The following is a 26,460-nucleotide window of genomic DNA, read 5'->3' on the forward strand; positions in this document are numbered from 1 at the left end:
TATCTTAAAACATCGAAGCGACCCTAGTTGTGCACCATTATACAAATGTATCCACAAGTCACGATTATATAAAGCACATTGCACTTGAAATACATGTAAGAGACATAATAGCGCTCCTTTCATGCAATGTACATTTCTGGTGACATCCCTACTACAAGAAAACTCGGGCACCACATTGTGAAATTCGGAGCACAAAAGGGCGGCATGTAACATAGCTTCGCGGCATTTTCAAGAGGTCGAAAAAAACTGAGGTTTGAGGTTAGGCTCAGAATCTGTAGGAAAAGCTTAAGGAAGCACATCACTCACTGGGTTGCACTGAGCTTCATTGGTGCAATCTTGCCCGTCCAGTTACATGACCAGAGATATATTTGATTTCATAACCACGTACAAGCGCCTAGGGCAGTACAATCCACTTTCTGCACACAATCAAAAGCAAATCCGAAGCAAAGAGCACCACCATAAGTACCATCAGCATAAGCACGTTTTGAGAACCATAAGCATAAGCACTTTCTGCTACCATACGCACCATTGATTCTCGATCTGCTGAGAATCACAAACTCATGGCTGCCTCATTTGCTAATGGTGGTGGTTGATGACTCCCCGGCCTTGTTAACCATTTCCTCCTCTCCCTATATGTTTCAATAGCTTGCTGGCGTAACCTCTCTACTGCTGCCGTCTACAAGTTGAAAAAACAAGAGTTTATTTCTGACATTTTGCATCTCCGAAGTGTTTTTCCTCTCTTTAATAAGAGGCAAAGGAAAAGAGAATATATACTTCATAAGGTCAGAATAGTCTGAAGTTACGAATTATATGAGGAGATCAAAAACTCACAAAAATACAAAAGCAAGGGACACAAGAAAAAAGAATAAATGAAAAACTAAATCTCTTTATTTGTTACTAAACAAAACTAGATGAAACAAACCATTCTTCACTCAAAAATTCTTTTAAAAAAGGCATAAGCAAAATAGGTTAAAGAACTTACTTTTGACTAAAACTTGAAACGAGTACTCAACTTCAAAGGACTCCACACAGCTCCTAAAGGAACAAATCCTTATATCCTAATGTAAGCTAAATACTAAAAATAAATACTACCTAGAACAAGCAAAACATAACCAAAGTAGTACGAAGTTCAAAACTTGACAATATGCCACCTCAACTTCATTGCTCGTCTAAGCAGGAAGAATGAGATCATCACCTTTATAATGCATAGCCTGGACAACACCGATGGCATCCCTACTCACATCATTAGTGCCCAAGAGTAGGTGCAGGTTTGTAAAGAGTTCATTCATGCTTTGAACATACTCTAATAAACCAACAAAGTAAGTTTCTATTACCCTCTCGAGGTGATGGGCATACTTAGCCATGATAAAAGGATCTAAACAATAAATTAGAATGTTACTGAGTCAAACAATAAGTATGCTTTTAAGCTCCCCACTTTTATTGAATGAGTATTCTTTCTCAACGAGTAAAGAAATAAGATGGCACGACTTAACAACGAGAGAAGATTTACTAAAACAAAGACAAGAAAATCTAAGTAGTTGAGAACAAATGACACGATATTTAGCGAAAAGAGAGATATTTGAAGAAATGTAAGGCATACGGATGATAAACCCAAGGGAGTTTGAAATATCTTAAGGTCTAAGAAGAAACAACAATCACTATTTGTGGTAGAAATAAGTTCACAAAACACCTTAGCATAAATTCCTCCACCTACAAAACTTGAATCCAAGTACATAAAATCTTGAAAAGAAGGAACATCGGAACAAAAAGATCATCTTCAAAGCATGTTACATTGCATAACTTGTGCAAAAATATATGGCAAGAGTTAGCAAGGACAAGACGCTCCATAAAATCAAACCCATACATTAAAAGATAGAAATTGGCAAGAAAAAAAGCACAATTGGTGCCCATAGGGATACCAATTGTTTTCTTGAAAAGAGAGTCACCGACGGTTATACATAGATTATTCAAAAGAAATCCAGCCAAGATATGATGTCAATGTCATCTACAATCTTGGTGAATCTCTTTCTCCCTTTGTCTACGTCTACATTCGTACTTTTAAACCATTAAAAGTCAAAGTTCAAGGCTGACTTTTCTACTAGGAATGCCTTATACCTATTCTATACCTATTCTTCTCAAACTTGTAAGCGAAAACTTATAATATAAGAGACTTGACTCTAAATTTAAGGTCCTCCAAATTCAGCTTCATATATAGCGTTTAAAGTCAAACGAATAGCACCACCTCTCCTCCACCTTCCTTAGAGTCTACATATATTGTCACGTTACCCACCAGTTTCAAAACCCATCATAGGACCAAAACAAATAACCATTACTAAATGCAGATTAATTTCTTTCTGGCAAAATGATAACTCTGATTAATTTTTCGTCATACTAAACCAAAGGACAAACATAAAAGTTCCTTAATAAAAGATCCACAGAAAAAGAGGATATTCATTACTGGTAACTCCTAAATTTTTCAAGAAAATCATTACTCACCGTATGCTTTGTGGGAAATGAGAGCTTTGGAGGCGCTTCCACAATTTCCCCAAAACTGATTTTTTCTTGCTTATGTAAAGATGGATTACTCTCATTTATGTCAGAAGGCGTAACTCTCTTCTTTCTGTTTTTCTTTTCTTGGAGATACCTACAAAGAAACCAAGCACACTGCTAAAAGAAGTAGCTGCAAGCAATCAACCAATCATTTATTTATATGATACAAGAGGAATCTCTGTGTACTGAAAATGCAGGTGGATAAAGTACATACTGAGTTTAATGACCAACACACCAACAACTTGGCAGATACACAAGCAGTACATAAACAATTTTAACACAATTGCCAATACTGTACCTTTTCTTCCGCTCATTAAGGCCTTTATGGACAGGTGTGGCTTTGAACTTTTCAGATAGAACCTGCAGTTCATCTTCCCATTTTCTATTTTTCTTTTGCTTTGGTTCAGATGCCTCACTTGGACATATGTCCCTTCCATTGCCTGTTTCTTCTTGTTTCCGATCATTTGAAGCATTTTTTTGTTTTGTACTTCTCTGCTTTTGAGCTTGTTTGCCTTTTGCCCTTCTAGTGCCAGGATGATGGTCCCTGCCCTTGCTCAAATGACCTGACAAAAGTAATAATCAAAGCCTTGTTGAATGTGCAGCTATAAAGCTCATTATCAGATTTAGCCATATACAGTATACCTAGATGAATCACCATTAAAGGGAAGTGGAAGGTACACTCATAGTAGTCATCCATAAGACAACATACCCATCAGCTCCATCATGCTTAGTATTGACTTAATAGAATGACATGCCCACTAACATCATCAATGCCCAGTGGGTGTACAAACTAGGTACAATATATGCGTTCTCTATTGCAAAAGAGGCAATTTTACCCTTTGCAGTACATAAAATTCGACAGTAGGTCAATATACAAGAAATATGGGAAAAACCCTGAAAGATATACAATTACGTCATGGGAAAAAACTGTTAAAAATGTCTTATTCAGTTAGTTATTTATTTTATGTATTTGACACAATCTATTTGTCACAGAAACGGAAGCGTGCACTTAAATACTTTGGTGATTATTTAATTAAATCCGTTTATCCACACGGCACAGAACTTAGAAAACAACACAAAAAGAGAACACAGCACAAGGGACCGGAATAATTTGCATCGTTTGTTGTCCCAAAGTCTATTTTGATGCATAAAATTGCATGTGTTCATGAGCCTTTTGGCTGAAATTTGTCATACTTGTAGCTGAGAACAGCTATGCCTGCTTCGTTCTGGAATCTTCTTGGCAAGAAAGATCCCTTCTGTTATCTGCTCACGTAGGGAATGCCGAAATGAGTATTCCTTGGCTGAAAACTGCTTCTAAATTTCGTCGGAGTGCTGAAATTTTTGTGGGCAGCCGATACTACACTTGTCTGAGTGCAGCTATTCCCCACAAGGATGTCAAAGGTGGCAGCGGATGATGCAATGAAGACAAGAACTGTCTCATGATCGGGTGGGCCCCTCAACTCTGATCTAGAACACTTGCAATGCCATACACATGAACAATGCACACCTGTGGAGAAGAGAGATCACTGAGGTAGAAAGAGACAAGACATCTAATGTTAGGTACAGCGGAATGAATGTTTGCGCTTTGCTCAAGATGAGTGCTCCGAATTGTGCTCAAGGTTCCTTTTGTGTTCTTATGGAAGGGAGAGCCTTCCGTTCCTCTAGTGAGAGAGTGCAATGGACACAAACAAAGTGAATGGACACTGTGCATGAAAGTGCATGAGACTGAGAGATAGAGAAGAGAATACAAGTTACAACACCAGAGACGTTGTAAAACCCTCCTCCGAAGGCCCAAGTCTCTATGGCAAGAGCGGTCTACTTATGATTGCACAAATCTCTACAATGCTTGGACTTGCCGACGATGTCGATGACGATGAGGACGACGACGAGATGGGCTGAAATCTGGAAACTCTAAGGGCTGAAATCTGGAAATCTTCTATCCACTTAATTCTGACTCTATGTCGGTGACAATGTCGAGGACGACGACGCGCTGAAAACGCAGATGCTGAAATCTATGTTTTCCGGGCTGAAACTGTAAACCTTGCGGAAACGGACCGTGCGGCGAGGAACTGCTGCGGGAAGGTGAGATCTGCCAGGTTCGGGACTTGATCTGCAGTGTCTAAGGGCTGAAAACTGAAAACGTTGATGGTTCTTGAGGTTCCGTCGCGGAGATCTGCAAAAACGCTAGGTCTCTGGCTGATCCAAAACGCTAGGCTGATTTGGGGTTCTGCGGGGTTTGCCCTACCTAATTTCCAACAAAAGTCACTTAAACTAATAAGTGAAAAATGTCAAAAATAGAAAAAATAGGTCAAATACATTGGAAAATTCCCCTGAAAGATTCTGATGGATTCTGATGGGTTTGCTTATGATTATGTTGTGCGCAACCAGAGGATATGCATCTAATCTAAGTGTCTGGACATGCACGGTCTGCGAACAGACTCACAAAAGTGCCAGATCACTTCTAAACCTAGACTGACTGGACTGACTGAACCCTTGTCGTGATGTAGCTTGTCCACGGACACATAGGGTTGGATGTGTCACGTGACATTTTTTTCTTGTTTTCAAAGTGAGGTATTGGTACCGAACTGTATAGTGTCGACGGAGATCGCCAATAGCATCCGGAATCCTGGAAGAGACTCTTCGCCGGCCCACTCCGATGTGTGGGTCGTGCGGTACTTGAGCTTCATAAAGGTCTGCAATGCCTTCTTCTTTGGGCCGGGCCGAAAGCGACACAAAGTCTTTTGTGGCTCCTTCAATGCGTCAACTTCGTCTAGAGTCATGCTTCTTTCTTCTTCAAGAATCTCCATGGCTGAAAATTCCTGAAACCACTTCCAACACAAAAACATGAACATACCCATTCCATGTAAAGTGACTGGAAAAAATCTTGTCTTCCTCAAAGACTGTGCATGCAATGTTGATGAACAGAGAGACGGAGTGCTAACCCGTTCACCACACACATGCAAACAAAGAAATCGAATCTTGTGTTTCTGATCTAAAGCAATCAACTTTGGCAATTCGCAACGGAAATGCCCATGCTTGGTCCTCATACTTTCATGTGCTCGTTCTACGAATGTGTTATGCCAAGGAAGAGACACGGAATGTGACTTCCATACATACATACTTTTCACCTTTTCATAAAAAATCCGCATACATTTGTGCTCATCCATGAGTGAAACGTGCTCAACATACAATATGTCATGCCTAGGAAAAGGGATCACATAAAGACGCAGAAAACGATCACGAATGAAACACTCGAACAATGCTTGCGTATCAATCATGCGAACACATAATACTTCCTGTGAGGGTTCTTTGGACCTAGGCTCGAGAGCCAAGATCGGTTCTTCCTGAATGATCGAATCGTCCTATGGGGGTTCTTTGGACCTCGACTCGAAAGCCAAGATCGGTTCTTCGTGATTGATCGAATCTACAACGAGGTTAGCTTCGCTAGAAAAAGCATCCACTAACACATCATCCTTAAGAACAATCACATCATCTTCATGCAACTCATCATGCTTGTGAGAAATCACATCTTGATCATGCAAATCATCATGCTTGTCATTGGCATCCAAATCTTCATGGTATCATTGTCATTCAAATCATCATCATGCAAATCCTGTGTGTCTTGCTTTGGAGAAGAAGAGACTGAGAGAGTCTCCTTTTCCCGAATCTCTTGCATCTGTGCCTGAACTTGAGAAAAGAGTCGCAACATCTCTTGCATTCTTGCTTTGTTCTTGCGATCAAATCTTGCTTGACTTTCGTTTTCTTCCAAGTCGTACTGACGCTCTATGGCTGCCATTTCTTCTTCGTAGTCACGATCTATGGTTGCCATTTCTTCTTCGTAGGCCTTTCTTTTTGCGTCTCTTTCTTGGTCCAACTCCTCCATAGGTTTGCGTCTCTTTCTTGGTCCAACTCCTCCATAGGAGTTAGCGCAATCCTTGACGTAGATGGGGAAGGGGGAGGGTCGGAAAAACCTCCTGGTGGGGAAAATTCTTCTTCGCCTCTCTCATGCTCATCACCTCCAAGCGAAGTATCCATTCCGCTTCGAGTGATGACCATTCTAAGTCGTGGGTTCTTGTGGTCTTGGGTTCTTAAGTTCACGAGAAACTGGGGTTCTTAACTTCTTGGGAGTCTTGGTTCTTGGGGTTCTTAAGTTCTTGAGGTTCTTGCGCGTCTTGAGGTTCTCGAGGTTTTCTTTCGCTTGCAAACCGTGTTTGAGAAGGATCTTCTCTTCACCAGAGTTCTACTCCTTTCTGCGGGCGCACCCTTTGGCGGCCTTGCGCTCACACCAAGGTTTCTTTTTCCCACCTCACGTCGATTGGCCGGCCGCTAAGTGCACGGTCCGCTCTCAATGAGTGAAAAGAGACACAAGGGGAGGCTGGACAAGCCCTGGATTCCTGTCACTCTTCAAAAACACGATTAGGAATCGACACGCACAAGCGAACTTCGGTTCGTGCGACCTCGGGTTCGTGCGACCTCAACAAGCAAAAAAAAAGAAAAACTTGCGGTTTTTTCCTTGAGTGATACAGAACACTGCCAAAGCTCTGATACCAATGTAAGGTACAGCGGAATGAATGTTTGCGCTTCACTCAAGATGAGTGCTCCGAACTGTGTTCAAGGTTCCTTTTGTGTTCTTATGGAAGGGAGAGCCTTCCATTCCTCTAGTGAGAGAGTGCAATGGACACAAACAAAGTGAATGGACGCTGTGCATGAAAGTGCATGAGACTGAGAGATAGAGAAGAGAATACAACACCAGAGACGTTGTAAAACCCTCCTCCGAAGGCCCCACTCTCTAAGGCGAGAGCGGTCTACTTATGATTGCACAAATCTCTACAATGCTTGGACTTGCCGACGATGAAGACGACAACAAGACGGGCTGAAATCTGCAAATCTTCTATCTGCTGAATTCTGACTCTATGTCGGTGACGATGTCGAGGACGACGATGCCACTACGACGCGCTGAAAACGCAGATGCTGAAATCTGCGTTTTCCGGGCTGAAACTGTAAACCTTGCGGAAACGGACCGTTCGACGAGGAACTGCTGCAGGAAGGTGAGATTTGCGAGGTTCGGGACTTGATATGCGGTGTCTAAGGGCTGAAAACTGAAAACGCTGATGGTTCTTGAGGTTCCGTCCCAGAGATCTACAAAAACGCTAGGTCTCTGGCTGATCCAAAAACGCTAGGCTGATTTGGGGTTCTGCGGGGAGATTCTGCTAACGCTAGGGCTGATCTGTTGTGCTACTGTTGCCGGGGCTGATCTGCATGCAAAAACGCTGAAGGTTCTGCTACAAGTGAAAAACGTTGGCTGATATTTGGTCCTTGGCTGAAAACGCTAGGTTTTACCGCCGGTGGGGGGTCTTGTTGAGAAGGTGCCTGTTGAACCGAGTCTCCTGCTGCCTCTTCTGCCATTTAGTGCTAGTCTAGGTTTGCTTATATACAAACTTACTCAATTTGCCCTACCTACTTTCCAACAAAAGTCACTTAAATTAATAAGTGAAAAATGTCAAAAATAGGGAAAATAGGTCAAATACACTGAAAAATTCCCCTGAAGGATTCTGATGGGAATGCTTATGATCATGCTGTGTGCAACAAGAGGATAGGCATCTAATCTAAGTGTATGGACATGCACAGTCTGTGAACAGACTCACAAAAGTGCCAGATTGCTTCTAAACCTAGACTGACTGGACTGACTGAACCCTTGTCGTGTTGTAGCTTGTCCATGGACACATAGAGTTGGATGTGTCACGTGACATCTAAGAATGAGAGAGAGAGAGAGAGAGAGAGAGAGAGAGAGATTTGGGAAAGGCTCTCCATGTTGATAACAATCTACTCATACAAGTGACCAAGGGTAGTCCGGCATAGAACTGATATGCAAATTGGATAGACCTGAGGTGCACACAATTGCGACTGCTACAGACACTGTCAACTCCTCCTGCACAAGAGACCACTGACACGGTCTCGTCATGTGCATCACCTCCAACATGCTCTAAGAGCATAGATCTTGATGTGGATCTAGATCTCGAACCAGGAAACCTGCCACTACATGGTCACAAGGGCCAATGATAGGCTTCCTTGAGATGGTACTCCACCATAGAGATGATCTTCAAGCTCTGCACCTACTCTCCACCAAAAACGCGAGGGCTGAGTGTGGGAGAGAAAACACTGGGCTGAAAGCTCTCGTCGCCGCCCATCTGTAACCCTAGGGCTGCCCCGTAGGAGTAGGGGCGGCCCCTGTGCACACACACCTTCCCTAGTGCCCTACCCTTACCTATATACCCTCAATGACCCTTGTGAATCAGGACCTGTTCTGGAATGAGAAATTCCTCTTATCTCTTCCACTTTGGGTTGCTGCTCATGTCACAAACTGATGACGTGGCATGACTTGTGGACAATAAATTACAAGACTTAACTTATGGATAAGTGCCGACGGGGCCTAAGTGACACAGACATTAAAAATTTGCCTAGAATCTTCTGACGTGGCTGGCTATACGCACACCCGTGAATTGCATTGCTGATGTGGCAGGCTGTATGGAATGCTACGATTTGCGATGGGCTGTTTTTGTACAAGCTTTTGGTACCAGATGCTTTTGAAACTGAAGCTTTTCATGACTGTTTTTCCATGGCCAAGGGCCTTTAAATAAGACCTTTGGGCTCCCTCTGGCTAGTGTTGACGAGCCGGCGAGCAGAGGCGACCCAAGGGCAAGTTGCAACTGAGCATTTTGTTAATATAAAAAGAAATACCAAGAGGGGCGCCAGTCTTTGGGGCTAATCACAGAACTACGTCGGGCCGTGTCGTCTCAAGTCAAAATTGTGATCAAATTTTGAATTGTTTTCAGTGAAATTATCTCTCTCGTGTGTGTCATGCTAGATTTCCGACTTGGGGTGTCCAAGTTTGTTACAGTGGTATCAAAGCACAGTCGATTTCTCTCCTACCGAGAAATCCGATCCCTTTACCGCGACACGCATGGATTCCAACAAAGAATCCCGCAAGAAGAAGGCGAGCAAACCCGATGACTCTAGATCGGGTGGAAGCAGCATACCCAACGACTCAAGATCGGGTGGAAGCAAGGACATTACGAAGGAACAAACCAAACAGGAATATGGGACTCCTCGGTCTACGGAGTATCAATTAATGGAGATGCAGCGTCAACAACAAGTTGATGAAGCTGCCAAGCAAATACTCAAGGTTTCAAAGAACCCTCAGTATGCAAAATTTTTGGTCAAACATCCGATGGACGAAGTCCATGACCGGTGGCGAACAGCCATTGATTCTCCTTTGAAGTCGGTATTAAAGAAAACACATGTTCCACGAATGTACACTAACAACGAACTTGATGCTATAGTTGACCGACGAGTCAATCAAATATTGAGCACTACAACACTGACAATGAAACCAAGCAAAGCAACACATTACCCCGGTTATCTGGGACGTCAATCTTCTTTTGCAAAAGCACGGAAGACAAAGAAAAATGTGTACTTCAAGGATGTACCGAGTTCATCCTCCTTATCTTCTGACAATTCAGATAGCTCTTCCTCTTCTGACTCCAATGATGAGGACCGAAAGAGCGAGAAAAGACACAAGGGTCACAAATACGGAAAGAATAAGAAAGGCTAAGAAGAGCAGATCCCACAAATATTTTCGACCACCTCTTTCCAGTTCATAGGAGGACTCGTCCTCTTCTGAGAGTTCGGACTCAAACGACCAGATGTTTTACTCGAAGAGGAAGCACTTTTACAGAGCCAACCAATATGATTTTCTTGTAGGCAAGGGCAAAAAGACCAAGGACTTCAAGGAAGGTGGACAGGCAGTGAAGTTTGAAACCTTTTCAAGGTTTGGAGATGCTCCCAAGGCTTTAGCTTTTATTTAACAATTTGATATCACTTACTCTGGAGGGCGCTACTCAGAGCACTCCAAAATTAGAAGGACAGCATCATATCTAAAAGAAAATGCTCGTACATGGTGGTCCACTCTTCTTTTACAAAGAGAAGCCCCGACAAAGTGGTCAAAGTTTAAAAGGCTCTTTATTTCCTCCCAAGGCTTTAGCTTTTATTTAACAATTTGATATCACTTACTCTGGAGGGCGCTACTCAGAGCACTCCAAAATTAGAAGGACAGCATCATATCTAAAAGAAAATGCTCGTACATGGTGGTCCACTCTTCTTTTACAAAGAGAAGCCCCGACAAAGTGGTCAAAGTTTAAAAGGCTCTTTATTTCCTCCCAAGGCTTTAGCTTTTATTTAACAATTTGATATCACTTACTCTGGAGGGCGCTACTCAGAGCACTCCAAAATTAGAAGGACAGTATCATATCTAAAAGAAAATGCTCGTACATGGTGGTCCACTCTTCTTTTACAAAGAGAAGCCCCGACAAAGTGGTCAAAGTTTAAAAGGCTCTTTATTTCCTCTTGGTTGACTCAGGAGTACCAATGAGATGTAATTACGGTATGGAACCATCTTCGGATGACCAAGGCCGATTCTTTGGATGCTTATTGTGAAAGATTTTGGGATGTTTTTATACCCGCTTCTTCTTTTAAGAAGGTCACTTTCAAGCAACAAATCGAGCGATTTTGTTGTGGACTTCCCAAAGAGATCCAAGATTACTATCCTCAACAGAAGTCGAGTCCATACAACAGTTAATGGGACATGCTAAGCAAGGATTTGCTATACATTCGGGTAACTTGACTTACCCGACTGATCAAGTTTTGACACCAAGGACTGGACAGAATTCGACAAATGATAACAGAAGAAAACAAAAGTTGCAAAAAAAGAAGGATTCACGACCTCGACTGACTGAGGAGCAAAGATTAGACTACCTCAAGGAAGGGAAGTGCTTTCACTATGGAAAACAAGGACACATCTCTGCGAAGTGCCCCAAAAAGGCACAAAGGGGACAATCAGAAGATAGGCCAGAGAGAACCAGTGCAGCCAAAAAACGTGGCAGAAAAGGAAAGATGAAAGCTGGACTGATACCCGACTATGTGGGGATCGACCCAGATCAGATGGACAAAAGCACAGAACTTTGTCGCGCATGGGGCAAAGTCGGAGATCAAGAAGCCCTCATCTTCTTTAACGGAGGAGCCAAGGCCAACTTCATTTCACCTGAATTGGTGGCTCGACTTGGAATTACGCCCGACCAGATGGGGCCACAGGCAAAAGCAGTTCTAGCAGCACCCGGGCGGGATGTTGCCATTACACCTGTCATTAGCAAACTTCATTTGCATTGTCAGGGGTATTTAGAGCACGAGGACTTTTACATCATACCTTCGGAAGGGTGTGACGTCCTCCTAAGAATCCCTTGGTTCCACAAGAACAACGTCGTGGTTGATTATCGGGCCAAGAAAGCGACTTTGAAGAATGAGAAGGGCACGAAAATTTTACTTCATATAAAATTGAAGGACGAGTCCATCCCACTTATATCGACTTCGGCCATTTCAAAATTAATGAAACCGAGTCTGTTTGTTTACTCAATCTTCTTGAAAGAACTGAATAATGAACAAAGAACCAACATGTCTGGATTGGAAAAGGAACGACAAGACTTTCTGCGCACGTAGGCTGATTGTTTCTCGAAAGGCCTCTCAAGCGAGTACCTCCTTCTCGTCTTGAAGACCATACGATCAACTTAATTCTCGAAAGCACACCACCAAACCGGCCACCTTATCATGTTAGCCGAGCCCAAAATAAAGAAATAATGAACCAAGTCAAAGAACTTTTAGAAAAGGGTTTCATACAACCTAGCAACTTCACCATACTGTTCTCCACTGCTACTAGTATTAAAGAAGGATAGATCTTGGAGAATGTGCATCGATTACAGGACTCTCAATAAATTACCATCAAAAATAGACATGTACATCTGCATCAGAAATTGGCTGATCTGTAACATTTTCAAACCCCTATAGGTTGTATATTTGCCTCATTGAAATTTACATTTAAGTTTCCACCACTGAAAAGAAGCAACAAACTGTCATAAATGTCTTGTGAGCTTACATTATTGTCTCTAGTACATGACAGCAAAGGCTGAACAGAATCTTCCACAAACACGCCATCACGTGAAACCAAGATACGCTTCGTTTGTGGATGGTATAACCTATAACATTTGCTTTCAGTACTATAACCAACAAAAATGCATTTGACAACCTTTTGATCCAATTTTCTACACTGCGTTGGTGGCACCAAAGCATAAGCAAAACAACCAAAAACGCACATGTGATCAATAGATGGCTTCTTATCATGCCATGCTTCATAAGGAGTCATAGACTGCAAAGCTTTCATAGCACACATGTTAAGTACGTAAGTAGTACACATGATGACCTCAAGCCAAAATGAATGTGGCAAAGTTTGACTCTTGACCATACATCGTGCCATCTCCGTAAGCGACCTGTTTTTCCTTTCAGCAACACCGTTTTGTTGAGGTGTATACGGCACAGTACATTGGTGTTTTACCCACGACTAGCCAAAAATACATTAAACTCATGAGACATATACTCCCCCCCTCGATCTGAACGGAGGGTGCCCATAGTACATTTAGAGACATTTTCAACCATAGCTAGAAATTGCTTGAAGCACATGAACACTTTGGACTTGGCTTTAAGTGGATACACCCATGCATGCCTGAAGTAATCATCAATGAAAGTCATGAAGAAACATAATTGCCCAAGGACGGAGTTTGCATGGGCCCACAAATATCACTATGCACAAGTTGCAATCTGCTTATAGCTCTTATTGAACGATCCTTTGGAAACTTCAAACGTTGCATCTTACATCAAAATACAACCTTCACAAATATGCTTAATAGGTGCTTCAAGAGGCCGCAAAGAAGAAACCATATCAGATTTCTCTGAACACAATAAACTAGCAAAATTCAGATGCCCAAAACGTGCATGCCAAAGTTTTGCATCCGAAACAACCTTTGAATCTATGAGGATTAGTGGTGCTAATCCTATATTTAAGACTAAAACTTCATACTTAAGATCAAATTGTGTCACGTGACACATCCCAACCCTATGTGTCCGTGGACAAGCTACACCACAACAGGGTTCAGTCAGTCCGATCAAGTTTAGATTAGCAGTGATCTGGCACTTTTGTGAGTCTATTCGTAGACCGTGCATGCCCAGTCACTTAGCATAGATGCATATCCTCCGGTTGCACACAGCATGATCATCGAAATTCCCATCAGAATCCATTAGCATCAGTTAGGGAAATTTTCCAGTGCATTTAGTCTATTTTCCTATTTATTGGTATTTTCACTTATTATTTTTAAGTGACTTTCCAACAAAAGTAGGTAGGGCAATTTTGCTAAGTTAATATATAAGCAAACCCAAGATAGCACTTTCTGGCAGAAGAGGCAGCAGAAGCTTCCCGCTCAATAGGCAACTTCTCAACAGTACCCCCCCTCAGCAGTAGACCCTCGCCATCCACTCCTTCCCTTTGGCGTTTCCTCCCAGCAAGCCATCGCCGACAAGTCCTCTTGCCTCGCGTTTCCAACCTCAGCAGATACATCCCAGCCAGCGTTTTTCAGCCCTTGACAAAAACGCCAGCATCATTGCAGATTCAGCGTTTTTTCAGCCCTGTCAAAAAACGCCAGCTCAGCAGTAGCAAAAACGCAGAATTCAGCAGCTGGATTCTCGCAGTTCTCAGCCTATGACGCAGTAGCAGATCAGCCCCTAGACGGTTGCAGATGTTCCCCCCATTTTCAGCCAAGAAAACGCAGCCAAAACAGTCATTTCAGCCACCGAAAGGTCCGAAACAGTCCCGAAATTCAGCAATTAGAAGATCTCAGATTTCAGCCATCGTCGTCGTCGTCATCGGCATAGACCAAGTTGCATAGTCCATTGCATACGCATTGTACACCCTTGTGCAATCAAAGAATAGACCACTCTCGCAGACGAGAGTGGGGCCTTCGGAGGAGGGTTTTACAACCTCTCGGGTGTCGTATCTCTTCTCTCTCCTTCTCTCAGTCTCATTCACTTGCACGTACAATCCACTCACTTTGTTCGTGACCACAGCACTCTACAAGACGGAAAGCTCTCTCTTTCCCTAAAAAACTAAAAGGAACCTTGAGCAATAAAAATCACTAATCTTGAGAAAATACAACATTCATTCCACTGCACCTTACATTGGTATCAGAGCTTTGGAAGTGTTCTGCATTACTCAAGGAAAGAACCACAAGAATTTTTTTTGCTTGTTGTGATCGCACGAACCCAAGTTTACTTGGGCGTGGCGATTCCTAATCGTGTTTTGTTGAAGAGTGACAGGAATCCCAAGAAAGAAGGACTTGTCCAGCCTCCCCATGTGTCTCTTTTCACTCATTGAGAGCGGACTGTGCACTTAGCGGCCGGCCAATCGACGTGAGGTGGGAAAAAGCAACCTTGGTGTGAGCGCAAGGCCGCCAAGGGGTGCGCCCGCAGAAAGGAGTAAAACTCGGGTGAAGAGAAGATCCTTCTCAACGCGATTTGCAAGCGAAAGAAAACCTCAAGAACCCCAAGAACCCTGCCACGAGGACGTGGCAGTTATTAACCATGTCACAGAGATGTGGCAACTGCTAGCCTTGGTTGTTGGTTTCTTTCCAATGGGGTTTATTTTATTTGTTTAAGACCCTCTTTTTTAAGTAGTAAACGGTCGGACATTGTATGGCCAATGTGAACGGTAGATTCACCCGCAGACGGGAAGTGGTCGGCACTGGAATTCGTCTGGTAAGAGGATGTCTAGGCTCAGAGCAAGATCATATAGGTCCCCTCGTCGCACTTAGCAAGTTGGTGGATACTAGGAAGTGAACTCAATTAAGGCGTAAAGTCAAGGTGGGACTACCAACAAAAAGTATCCGACAGTTGGGCCACATTGCACTTTTGGATGCGGCTCTAATGAGGATAGATGGTCAGAAGACCAGTGGGAGCCCAACGGAAGCATCTCCTAAAATTTAGGAAACTGCTATTTTGGGCCGTGAAATGTGTTCGCGTCATTACCTCCGGTATGACTAGGGGAACATTTTATAACTCTGCCGTGAAGTCAACTGACGCGTCGGTTGGGATATTTTTAAGCGACGAACCCGAAACGGGAAAATGCTTGAAAATACGCCAAAGTGTCACATTTTCGTGAACTTTCCTCTTGCAGAAAAATGGGCGTTGATTTTTAAGCTGGGAGAGGCCTCATTTGCAACCTGTCACAGGTTAAGAGCTATGGAGTGCTTCCTTTCCCTCTCATGTACAGTGTGGTGCTAGGAGTGATGCCCTGCACACTACACACTGCTCTACCTCTCCCCTACGTGCAGTTATGTGATGCCCCATAAGAGGGCTACTCATTTGACTGATGTACAGTTGTGTGGGTTCATGCTTTTGTGCTGAGGCAAGAGCCTCCTTGAGCAGGAACAGGGGTAGCTAGCTGCTACTCCAAAGCAAGCACTGGTGGGGGTCATAACCTCACCGTACGGGTGCAAAATCAGCGCTGTGTATGCGCTGTAAATTCACTGTTTTTCAGCCATACGGACGCTAGGATCATTGGGAATCGTGCCCCATTGGCAGAGGACAATTAGGGGACTGTTTGGGGCTGAAAACAGGGCAAAAACCAGTAAATACAGCGTGCTGAATTTACTGTTTTTGGACAAGAATCAGAGGGTATACGACAGTGCAAGCGAGTTCCAGCAGGGAAATTGGTTTCGCGCAAGTTTTGGGGCTGTTATGCTGCCGAAATTTGGCCAAATCAAATGGTATCTAGGTGGATACACGTGAAGGATTCCCAGGACCTTACCTTGTAATTTACCCTCCTAAAGAATAAAGAAATACCGAAAGGGGCGCCAATTTTGGGGCCTACAGGTTGTCGGCGTTTGCTCGGAGCATTCTAGCTTCCGAGCCGTGTGTGTATTCAAGTGTTAACTCCCGTCGCAGGTTCTCTTTGCAAAGTGCTCTGTGTGTGTGTTTAAAGTAAAGAATTTCGGGTGAAAGCCAACGCCTACCGCCCCACCACGGGCCGGTTTCAACCCACGACCCTCAAGATTCAAGAACCCAAGACCCCCAAGAACCCAAGTTCCTCGTGAACTTCAGAACCCAAGACCCCCAAGAACCCAAGTTCCTCGTGGACTTAAGAACCCAAGAACCCACAAGAACCCACGATTGCAGGATGATCATCACTCGAAGCAGAATGGATACTTCGCTCGGAGGTGATGAGCATAAGAGAGGCGAAGAAGAATTTTCCCCACCAGGAGGTTTTTCCGACCCTCCCCCTTTCCCATCTACGACAAAGATTGCACTAACTCCTATGGAGGAGTTGGACAAAGAAAGAGAAGCAGAAAGAAAAGCCTACGAAGAAGATATGGCAGCCATCGAGCGTAAGTACCAAGAAAGAAGGACAGCCATAGAAGCAGAATTTTATCGCGAGAACAAAGCACAAATGCAAGAGTTATTGCGATTCTTTTCTCAAGCTCAGGCACAGATGCAACAGAATCGAAAAAAGGAGGCTCTCTCAATCTCTTCTTCTCCAAAGCAGGATACACAGGATTTGCATGATTGTTTGAAGCATGATGATAATTTGAATGATATTGCTAAGCATGATGATTTGAATGACAATGATAAGCATGATGATTTGGATGCCAATGATTTGCATAATGATTTGGATGATAAAGACAAGCATGATAAATTGCATGAAGATGATGTGATTGTTCACAAGGATGATGTATTAGTGGATGCTTTTTCTAGCGACGCTAACCTCGTTGTAGATTCGATCAATCACCAAGAATCGGTCTTGGCTTCCGAATCGAGGTCCACAGATCCCCCACAAGAAGATTCGATAGATCCCGAAGAAGCGATCTTGGCTCTCGAGCCTTGGTTCAAAGAACCATCACAGGAAGTATTGTGTGTTCGCATGATTGATACGCACGCATTGTTCGAGTGTTTCATTCGTGACGGTTTCCTGTATTTTAGTCATCATCGGTATGTGATCCCTTTTATTAGGCATGACATACTGTATGTTGAGCACGTTTCTCTCATGGATAAGCACGAATGTATGCGGATTGTTCATGAAAAGCTGAAAAGTTTGTATGTAAGGAAGTCACATTCCATGTCTCTTCCTTGGCATGACACAGTTTCCAAACGAGCACATGAAAGTATGAGCACCAAGCATGGGCATTTCCATTGTGATTTGCCACAATTGATTGATTTTGATCAAACAAAAAAGATTCGATCGCATTGTTTGCATGTGTTTGATGAACGGGTTATCACTCCATCTATTTGTTCATCTACATTGCATACATAGTCTTTAGAGAAGACAATATTTTTTTCCTTCACTTTACATGGAATGGGTATGTTCATGGTTTTGTGTTGGAGATGGTTTCAGGAATTTTCATCCATGGAGATTCTTGAAGACGAAAGAAGCAAATCTCTAGACGAAGTTGAAGCAAGAAAGGAGATTTAGAAGACTTTGTGTCGCTTTCGGCGCGGAAGCAGGCATTGCAGACCTTTATGAAGTTCAAGTACCGCACGACCCACACATCAACGTGGGCCGACGAAGAGTCTCTTCCAAGATTCCAGATACTATTGACGATCTTCCTCCACGCCATACAGTTCGGTACTAGTACCTCACTTTGAAAAGGAGGGGATGTCACGTGACACATCCCAACCCTATGTGTCCGTAAACAAGCTACACCACAGCAAGGTTCAATCAGTCCGATCAAGTTTAGATTAGCAGTGATCTGGCACTTTTGTGAGTCTATTCGTAGACCGTGCATGCCCAGTCACTTAGCATAGATGCATATCCTCCGGTTGCACACAGCATGATCATCGAAATTCCCATCAGAATCCATTAGCATCAGTTAGGGGAATTTTCCAGTGCATTTAGCCTATTTTCCTATTTATTGGTATTTTCAATTATTATTTTTAAGTGACTTTCCAACAAAAGTAGGTAGGGCAATTTTGCTAAGTTAATATATAAGCAAACCCAAGTTAGCACTTTCTGGCAGAAGAGGCAGCAGGAGCTTCCCGCTCAATAGGCAACTTCTCAACAGTACCCCCCCTCAGCAGTAGACCCTCGCCATCCACTCCTTCCCTTTGGCATTTCCTCCCAGCAAGCCATCGCCGACAAGTCCTCTTGCCTCGCGTTTCCAACCTCAGCAGATACATCCCAGCCAGCGTTTTTCAGCCCTTGACAAAAACGCCAGCATCATTGCAAATTCAGCGTTTTTTCAGCCCTGTCAAAAAACGCCAGCTCAGCAGTAGCAAAAACGCAGAATTCAGCAGCTGGATTCTCGCAGTTCTCAGCCTATGACGCAGTAGCAGATCAGCCCCTAGACGGTTGCAGATGTTCCCCCCATTTTCAGCCAAGAAAACGCAGCCAAAACAGTCACTTCAGCCACCGAAAGGTCCGAAACAGTCCCGAAATTCAGCAATTAGAAGATCTCAGATTTCAGCCATCGTCGTCGTCGTCATCGGCATAGACCAAGTTGCATAGTCCATTGCATACGCATTGTACACCCTTGTCCAATCAAAGAATAGACCACTCTCGCCAACGAGAGTGGGGCCTTCGGAGGAAGGTTTTACAACCTCTCGGGTGTCGTATCTCTTCTCTCTCCTTCTCTCAGTCTCATTCACTTGCACGCACAATCCACTCACTTTGTTCGTGACCACAGCACTCTACAAGACGGAAATCTCTCTCTTTCCCTAAAGAACTAAAAGGAACCTTGAGCAATAAAGATCACTAATCTTGAGAAAATACAACATTCATTCCGCTGCACCTAACAAATTGAGACTGGAGAGACTAAATGTGCGTTTGATTGATTGAATGAATGCTTGAAAACTAAGTACAATAGGCTCCTTATATAGGAGACGAAGAGACATAAATAAAAAGACACATCTCATGGTGAGAGACGCGACTTTAGACGTAAAGACACATCCTTTCGGTGAAGAGCTGCAACCATTGGACGAAGAGTCGCAACCGTAGAGCGAAGGGGTGTGACCAGTCGTCAAAGAAGTGTGGCTTTCGGCGAAGAGACATGTCTCGTAACCATCCAAGCGTAGGGGTTCTCCTTGGCATGGCACTTTGCGTATCCGCAACTAGGAGTAGATGTAATACTGCAACATATTCACAATCGTGACATTCCTTCCCATTTAAAATGAGAGCCTCGGTTAAAGGAATGACTTCTAAGGTTATGCTGCTCCAAAAAGGCTAGGTTGAAAATGGTCCTGCTGTGGAAAATCTGCTAATGCTAGGGCTGATCTGCTGCTTCTGCTAACGCCGGCTTGGATCTGCAATGCAAAAACGTTGGAGGTTCTGCTTGCAAGTGAAAACGCTGGCTGATCTTTGGTCCTTGGCTGAAAATGCTAGGTTTACCGCTCGTGGGGGATCTTGTTGAGAAGGTGCTTATTGAACCGAAGCTCCTGCTGCCTCTTCTGCCCATAAGTGCTAGCGCTAGATTTCTATATATACAAGCTTATCAAATTTGCCCTACCTAGTTCCCAACAAAAGTCACTTAAAAATAATAAGTGAAAAATATCAAAAATAGGGAAAATAGGTCTATGCACTGTAAAAATGCTCCTGATGGTTTCTGATGGAAATCTGATGGTCATGTTGTGTGCAACCAGAGGATATGCATCTAATCTAAGTGTTTGGACATGCACGATCTGCGAATAGACTCACAAAAGTGCCAGATCACTTCCTAAGCTAGACTGACTTGACTGAACTGAACCCTCGTCATGAAGTAGCTTGTCCACGTGCACGATCTGCGAATAGACTGACAAAAGTGCCAGATCACTTCCTAAGCTAGACTGACTTGACTAAACTGAACCCTGGTAGATGTGTCATGTGACATCCCCTCCTTTTTAAAGTGAGGTACTAGTACCGAACTGTACAGCGTCGAGGGAGATCGCCAACAACATCCGGGATCCTCGAAGGGACTCTTCGCCGACCCACTCTGATGTGTGGGTCATGCGATACTTGAACTTCATAAAGGTCTGCAAAGTCTTCTTCTTTGGGCCGCGCCGAAAGCGGCACAAAGTCATCTGCGGCTGCTTCAATGCTTCAACTTCGTCTTTAGTCATGCGTCTACCTCTTTCAAGAATCTCCGAGGATGAAAATTCTTGAAACCACTTCCAACACAAAAACATGAACATACCCATTCCATGTAAACTCACTGGAAAAGCTCGTCTTTTCGAAAGACTGTGCATGCAATGTAGATGAACATAGAGACGGAGTGCCCAACCGTTCATCAACACATGCAAACAATGAGATTGAATCTTTTCTTTCTGATCTAAATCAATCAACTGTGGCAAAATCATAATGAAAATGCCGATGCTTGATGCTCAATCCTTCTTGTGCTCTTTCGGAAACTGTCATGCCAAGGAAGAGACATGGAATGTAAATTCCTTGAATACAAACATTTCATCTTTTCATGAATCATCCGCATACATTCGTGCTCATTCATGAGTGAATCGTGTTCATCGTACAATATGTCATGTCTATGAAAAGGGATCACATAAAGACACTGACTAAAATACAAGAAAGCATCACGAATGAAACACTCGAACAGTACCTGCTGACTAATCATTCGAACACATAATACTTCCTGTGGGGGTTCTCTGGACATAGGCTCGAGAGCCAAGATCGGTTCTTTCTGAGGGGGGTTCTTTGAACCTAGGCTCGAGAGGCAAGATCGATTCTTCTTGAGGGGGTTCTTTGGACCTCGACTCGAGAGCCAAGATCGGTGCTTCGTGATTGATCGTCTCTGCAATGAGGTTAGCTTCAATAGAGAAAGTATCAACTAACACATTATTCTTGTGAACAATCACATCATCTTCATCTTGTAAATCATCATGCTCGTAAAGAATCACATCTTGATCATGCAAATCATCATGCTTATCATTATCATGCTTGTCATTATCATCCAAATCATCATGCTTATCATCATGCAAATCTTCATGTGTGTCATGCTTTGGAGAAGAAGAGACGGAGAGAGTCTGCTTCTCCTGATTCTGTTCAAACTGCACCTGCACAATAGAAAAGAGTCGCAAGAACTCTTTTATGTGTTGGTCGCTCTTTTCTTTTCTTGCTTTGTTCTCGCGATCAAAGTCTGCTTCTCTTGCTTTGTTTTCGCAAAAATTCTTCTTGTCTTTCTTTGGCTTCCAAGCGTGCTTGCTCGTACTTACGCTCGATGGTTGCCAATCTATCTTCGCGTTCACGTGCTATGGCTGCCATTCGATCTTCGTATTTACATTCTATGGTCACCATTCTTCCGTTGCTTTCTAACTTACTGTCCATCATCATCTTGTCAAAAGCCTCCATAGGAGTTAATGCAATCCTTCGCATAGATGGGGAAGGGGGAGGGTCGGAAAAACCTCCTGATGGGGAAAACTCTTCTTCGCCACTCCCATGCTCACCACCTCCATGCGAAGTATCCATTCCGCTTCGAGTAATGACCATCCACTGAAGTCTTGGGTTCTTAAGTTCACGAGGAACTTGGGTTCTTGTTGGTCTTGGGTTCTTGAGTTCTTGAGGTTCTCAAGTCCTGGAGGTTCTTGAGGTTCTTCTTTCGCTTGCAATCTGTGTTAGAGAAGGATCTTCTCTTCACCCGAGTTCTGCTCTTTTCCACGGGCGCACCCCTTCGCGGCCTTGCGCTCACACCAAGGTTGCTTTTTCCCACCTCACGTCGATTGGCCGGCCGCTAAGTGCACGGTCGCTCTCAATGAGTGAAAAGAGGCACAAGGGGAGGCTGGACAAGCCCTTCTTTCTTGGGTTTCTTGTAACTCTTCAAAAACACGATTAGGAATCGACACGCCCAAGAGGACTTGGGTTACGTTCGACCGCAACAAGCAAAAAAAATTCTCTGGTTCTTTCCTTGAGTGATACAGACACTGACAAAGCTCTGATACCAACGTAAGGTGCAACGGAAGTGAATGTTAAACTTTGCTCAAGATGAGTGCTCCGAACTGTGCTCAAGGTTCCTTTTGTGTTCTTATGGAAGGGAGAGCCTTCCGTTCCTCTAGTGAGAGAGTGCAATGGACACAAACAAAGTGAATGGACACTGTGCATGAAAGTGCATGAGACTGAGAGATAGAGAAGAGAATACAACACCAGAGACGTTGTAAGAGACGTTGTAAAACCCTCCTCCAAAGGCCCCACTCTCTAAGGCGAGAGCGGTCTACTTATGATTGCACAAATCTCTACAATGCTTGGACTCGCCGACGATGTCAACGACGATGAGGAGGACGACGAGACGAGCTGAAATCTGAAAACGCTAATGGTTGAAATCTGCAAATCTTTATCTGTTGAATTCTGACTCTATGTCGGTGACGATGTCGATGGCGACGATGCAATAACAACGCGCTGAAAACGCAAATCATGAAATCTACGTTTTCCGGGCTAAATCTGTAACCTTCGCGAGATCTGACCGTGCGCAAGGATCTGCTGTGGGATGATGAGATTTGCGAGGTTCGGGGGTCCTACTGTGATGTCTGACAGCTGAAAACTGAAAACACTGGTGCTTAATGAGGTCTTGTCGCGACGGAACCGCAAAACGCTGGTTGTTATGCTGCTCCAAAAACGCTAGGCTGAAAATGGTCCTGCTGTGGAAAATCTGCTAACGTTAGGGCTGATTTGCTGCTTCTGCTAATGCCGGCTTGGATCTACAATGCAAAAACGCTAGAGGTTCTGCTTGCAAGTGAAAACGCTGGCTGATCTTTAGTCCTAGGCTGAAAACGCTAGGTTTACCCCCTGCCTAGTTCCCAACAAAAGTCACTTGAAATAATAAGTGAAAAATGTCAAAAATAGGAAAAAATAGGTCTATGCGCTATAAAAATGCTCCTGATGGTTTCTAATGGAAATCTGATGGTCATGCTGTGTGCAACCAGAGGATATGCATCTAATCTAAGTGTCTGGACATGCACAGTCTGCAAACACTCACAAAAGTGCTAGATCACTTCCTAAGCTAGGCTGACTTGACTGAAGTGAACCCTGGTCATGAAGTAGCTAGTCCACGTGCACATAGGGTTAGATGTGGAAATAGGGTTGCAAGGAAACACACACACCTTGGCGAAGACAAAGAAAGAAGCTCAAGGCACACAACAGAGAGTAATATTGCTTAATGCACACTGGAAAGATAAATTAGCCCTAGAATGATGGGCATACATACAATGCACGGGGGAAAACCTCCTAGTGAGGGAAAAAATGCCCCGGCAATCCTAAGTGTTTTCACACACATCACTACCACAAATGTATAGTAACAGATTTCTCGCTTCAAGTGTCCAAGCCTGTAACATCGTCCTCAAACCAAATACGTTTCTTTGATCCGATAACCTCCTCGAAAGTATAGTTGATATGATCTTCTGAGTTGTTGGAGGGCCTTTCCGATTTCATCAACTTGTTGATTTTCTGTTCAAGCGCTTCATCAAATTCGTCTTGTGAGTACAATTTCTCCTATTCTACAGCCAGCTTTGCTTTGCTCTCCATTGCCGACTTAATTAGAGTGGGCTGGCCTTCTGCCATCTATTGTGGACCTCATCAAGCAGGCGGTTCTTTAGATATTTCACATAGTTTGGGTCCTTAAGTACTTGATTATGCGCTCAGCACAGGTATCAACCTGAAGCTAACACTTGTACTCCGCTCTATCAAGAATCAAGATCGCTTGCTAAGAACTTGCTGTCCTCTCCCGACTCCTCAAAAGGAGGCTTGCTCTTGTTGGAATCGTCGTTGGTTCTCTCCATTTCCCCATTGGGAGTGGAGTGCTCTTCTTCCTCCCGCATAACTATAATAGGTGGGATCCTTTCCTCTTTGTCAAACTCACTATTGGAACCCATGTGTGCTGCAAAAACCAATTTGAATAAGAATCGTCTCTCATGCCATTATAACAGGCTTGGACACACCCAAGCCAGGAATCATAGCAACACACATTAGAAACTACAATATATATATATATATATATGTAGGTAGATAGATGAGAGAGAATGTTAAATGAATAGAGAGAGAGAGAATGTTGATTGAATGCCACAATGGCGATAATGTTCGTTGAATGCCACAATATCCAACGTAAAGAGGGGCATAAGATTCAAGTAAAACCTTGGATTAGAGAGCTTGGGTGAAACATAATTTGTCATTTTCCTTTCAAAGTGTACCCAGGTGCACACTGACCAGAGACAATGTGATCATAGAAAAGAATCATTGAAATGCTGGTCCTTACATGCATCTAGCTCGAGATGTGTAGCAATGGTGACAGAAGTAGCATGAGAACAAAATATCTATCTAGAAGAGTCTAACTGTGAGCTATCATCCAAAAACCACCACTCACCATCGTACAATAGAACGTTTCCATTTCGTGGTTCACACGTTACAGGTTATGTAGTAGCATTTAATGTGGAGCTCTATCTCTCTCTCTCTCTCTCTCTCTCTCTCTCTCTCTCTCTCTCTTACCGTAAGGTGATGCAGACTTGAGAGTGATGATGCGGCGAAGCTTGGAAGGAACAGCGACGAAATCTGAGACAGTTGGAGGCGCTGGAAGAATGGCGTGGCTGTCATGTGCGGCGAGGTAGTTGGCTCGTCGTCGCCTCCTCCCTTTGCCCTTTCCCATAGCTCGCTGAGCACGATAGTATATCACTACCTGCAGGTAGTGATATAGGCGTGGTGCCTATCAAATTGTGCACACATTTTTTAGGCTTTCTTTTAGGCTTCTTAAGCTATCTTTTAGGCTTCTCAATAAAATAGATTATTTTTCTCCTCTCTGTCATTCAAAACAATCAAGAGCTCTCTCTCTCTCTCTCTCTCTCTCTCTCTCTCTCTCTCTCTCTCTCTCTCAGTAGGCAGTGCCATCGTCTGCACGTTAGTGTCGGCCTTGTTATAGAAGGTCCACCTGAGGTGCATTGGTGTGACTTGTGATTTGTGAGGGTGTGCAAACTAGTTGTGGCTTCATATTGCCGTCTGGCTCGATCATAAACAAGGTGAGCGCTTACTACATAGGTTTTTTATCATCCTCAGAAGTTAAACATGACCTATGGGACGAGAGAGAGAGAGAGAGAGAGAGTTGGTTGGTCTCCTACAACTTGTTTTGGTTGGTCCCAAACTATGGTCAATCTAGGGAAACTTCCATGGAACAAGATGATTATGTAATACTAGGAAGTAGAGAGAGAGAGAGAGAGAGAGAGAGAGAGAGAGAGAGAGAAAGAGAAAGAGAGAGAGAGAGAGGCTAAAATGGGTCTGCAAGGCAAAAGGTTCATAATCTACTTTCCATGCAGGGAAAAATGCTTCCTTTTTTGACATGTAATTGGCTAGCTTATATTGGTGGTGTGTTAACACCCTTATTATCTAAAAATTTGAGAGCTAGCCACAATTTTAAATGATAGCCAAAAGAGAGTATGCGGGTTGGGGAAAAAGGAGCAATGGCGACCTCACAACATCCTTTACTTGTTGTTGTGGAACTAGGTGGAGTAGAGGTCCCATAGGGAAGTTGGTGAAGGTAGTTTCCACACAACAACTTTCTAGAAAAATACACTATGAACAAGCCATGAACTAGCTTACATGTGCACAATGATCCAAGCGCTCTTTATTTCTTGGGCAAGCTCTCCACAACAGCCAAATACGTAGAACTCAAACATGCCATCCTGGGTGTTGGCTCTTGATCATGGGAGACAACAAAGCTACACTTCCACCTCATTGTAGGCAAGGAGAGCCCCCTTGGAGTGTAGAGGGCTCTCCTTGCCTACAATGAGGTGAGAGTGTAGCTCTCTCTCTCTCTCTCTCTCTCTCTCTCTCTCTCTCTCTCTCTCTCTCTCTCTCTCTCTCTCTCTCTCTCTCTCTCTCTCTCTATGTGTGTGTGTGTGTGTGTGTGTGTGTGTGTGTGTGCGCGCGCGCGCGCGCGCAATAACAATTTTTATTCTATTTTTTTCAAGAAGATTTTGAAAAGGGTCGTCAACTCTGTGTTAAACAACTGCATCCGTAGCTGCAAGGAGGAG

At 43.6% G+C, this 26,460-nt stretch overlaps 1 protein-coding gene across 1 annotated transcript; it reads right to left on the reverse strand.

Moving 5' to 3' along the window:
• On the reverse strand, positions 1 to 25,149 carry LOC147451470 (uncharacterized). The gene is made up of 5 exons (XM_086520364.1): positions 24,926 to 25,149; positions 2,849 to 3,113; positions 2,497 to 2,644; positions 527 to 676; positions 1 to 416 (listed from the first exon to the last, which is right to left on the reverse strand). Exons 1-4 carry the CDS (start codon positions 25,080 to 25,082, stop codon positions 551 to 553), a joined length of 696 nt encoding a protein of 231 aa, XP_086376490.1. The 5' UTR covers positions 25,083 to 25,149; the 3' UTR covers positions 1 to 416; positions 527 to 550.
• Positions 25,150 to 26,460: the final 1,311 nt, after the last annotated feature.

The sequence above is a fragment of the Adiantum capillus-veneris genome, chromosome 9 (assembly GCF_014529385.1).
Source record: "Adiantum capillus-veneris isolate H3 chromosome 9, ASM1452938v2, whole genome shotgun sequence".
Taxonomy (NCBI): Eukaryota; Viridiplantae; Streptophyta; class Polypodiopsida; order Polypodiales; family Pteridaceae; genus Adiantum; species Adiantum capillus-veneris.

Coding starts and splice junctions, on each gene's coding strand:
- LOC147451470 (XM_086520364.1), bottom strand. CDS start 25,082: ATGGGAAAGGGCAAAGGGAGGAGGCGACGACGAGCCAACTACCTCGCC. Junction 2,645..2,848: donor CTTAATGAGCGGAAGAAAAG/GTACAGTATTGG, acceptor GTTTCTTTGTAG/GTATCTCCAAGAAAAGAAAA. Junction 677..2,496: donor CATTTCCCACAAAGCATACG/GTGAGTAATGAT, acceptor TTCAACTTGTAG/ACGGCAGCAGTAGAGAGGTT.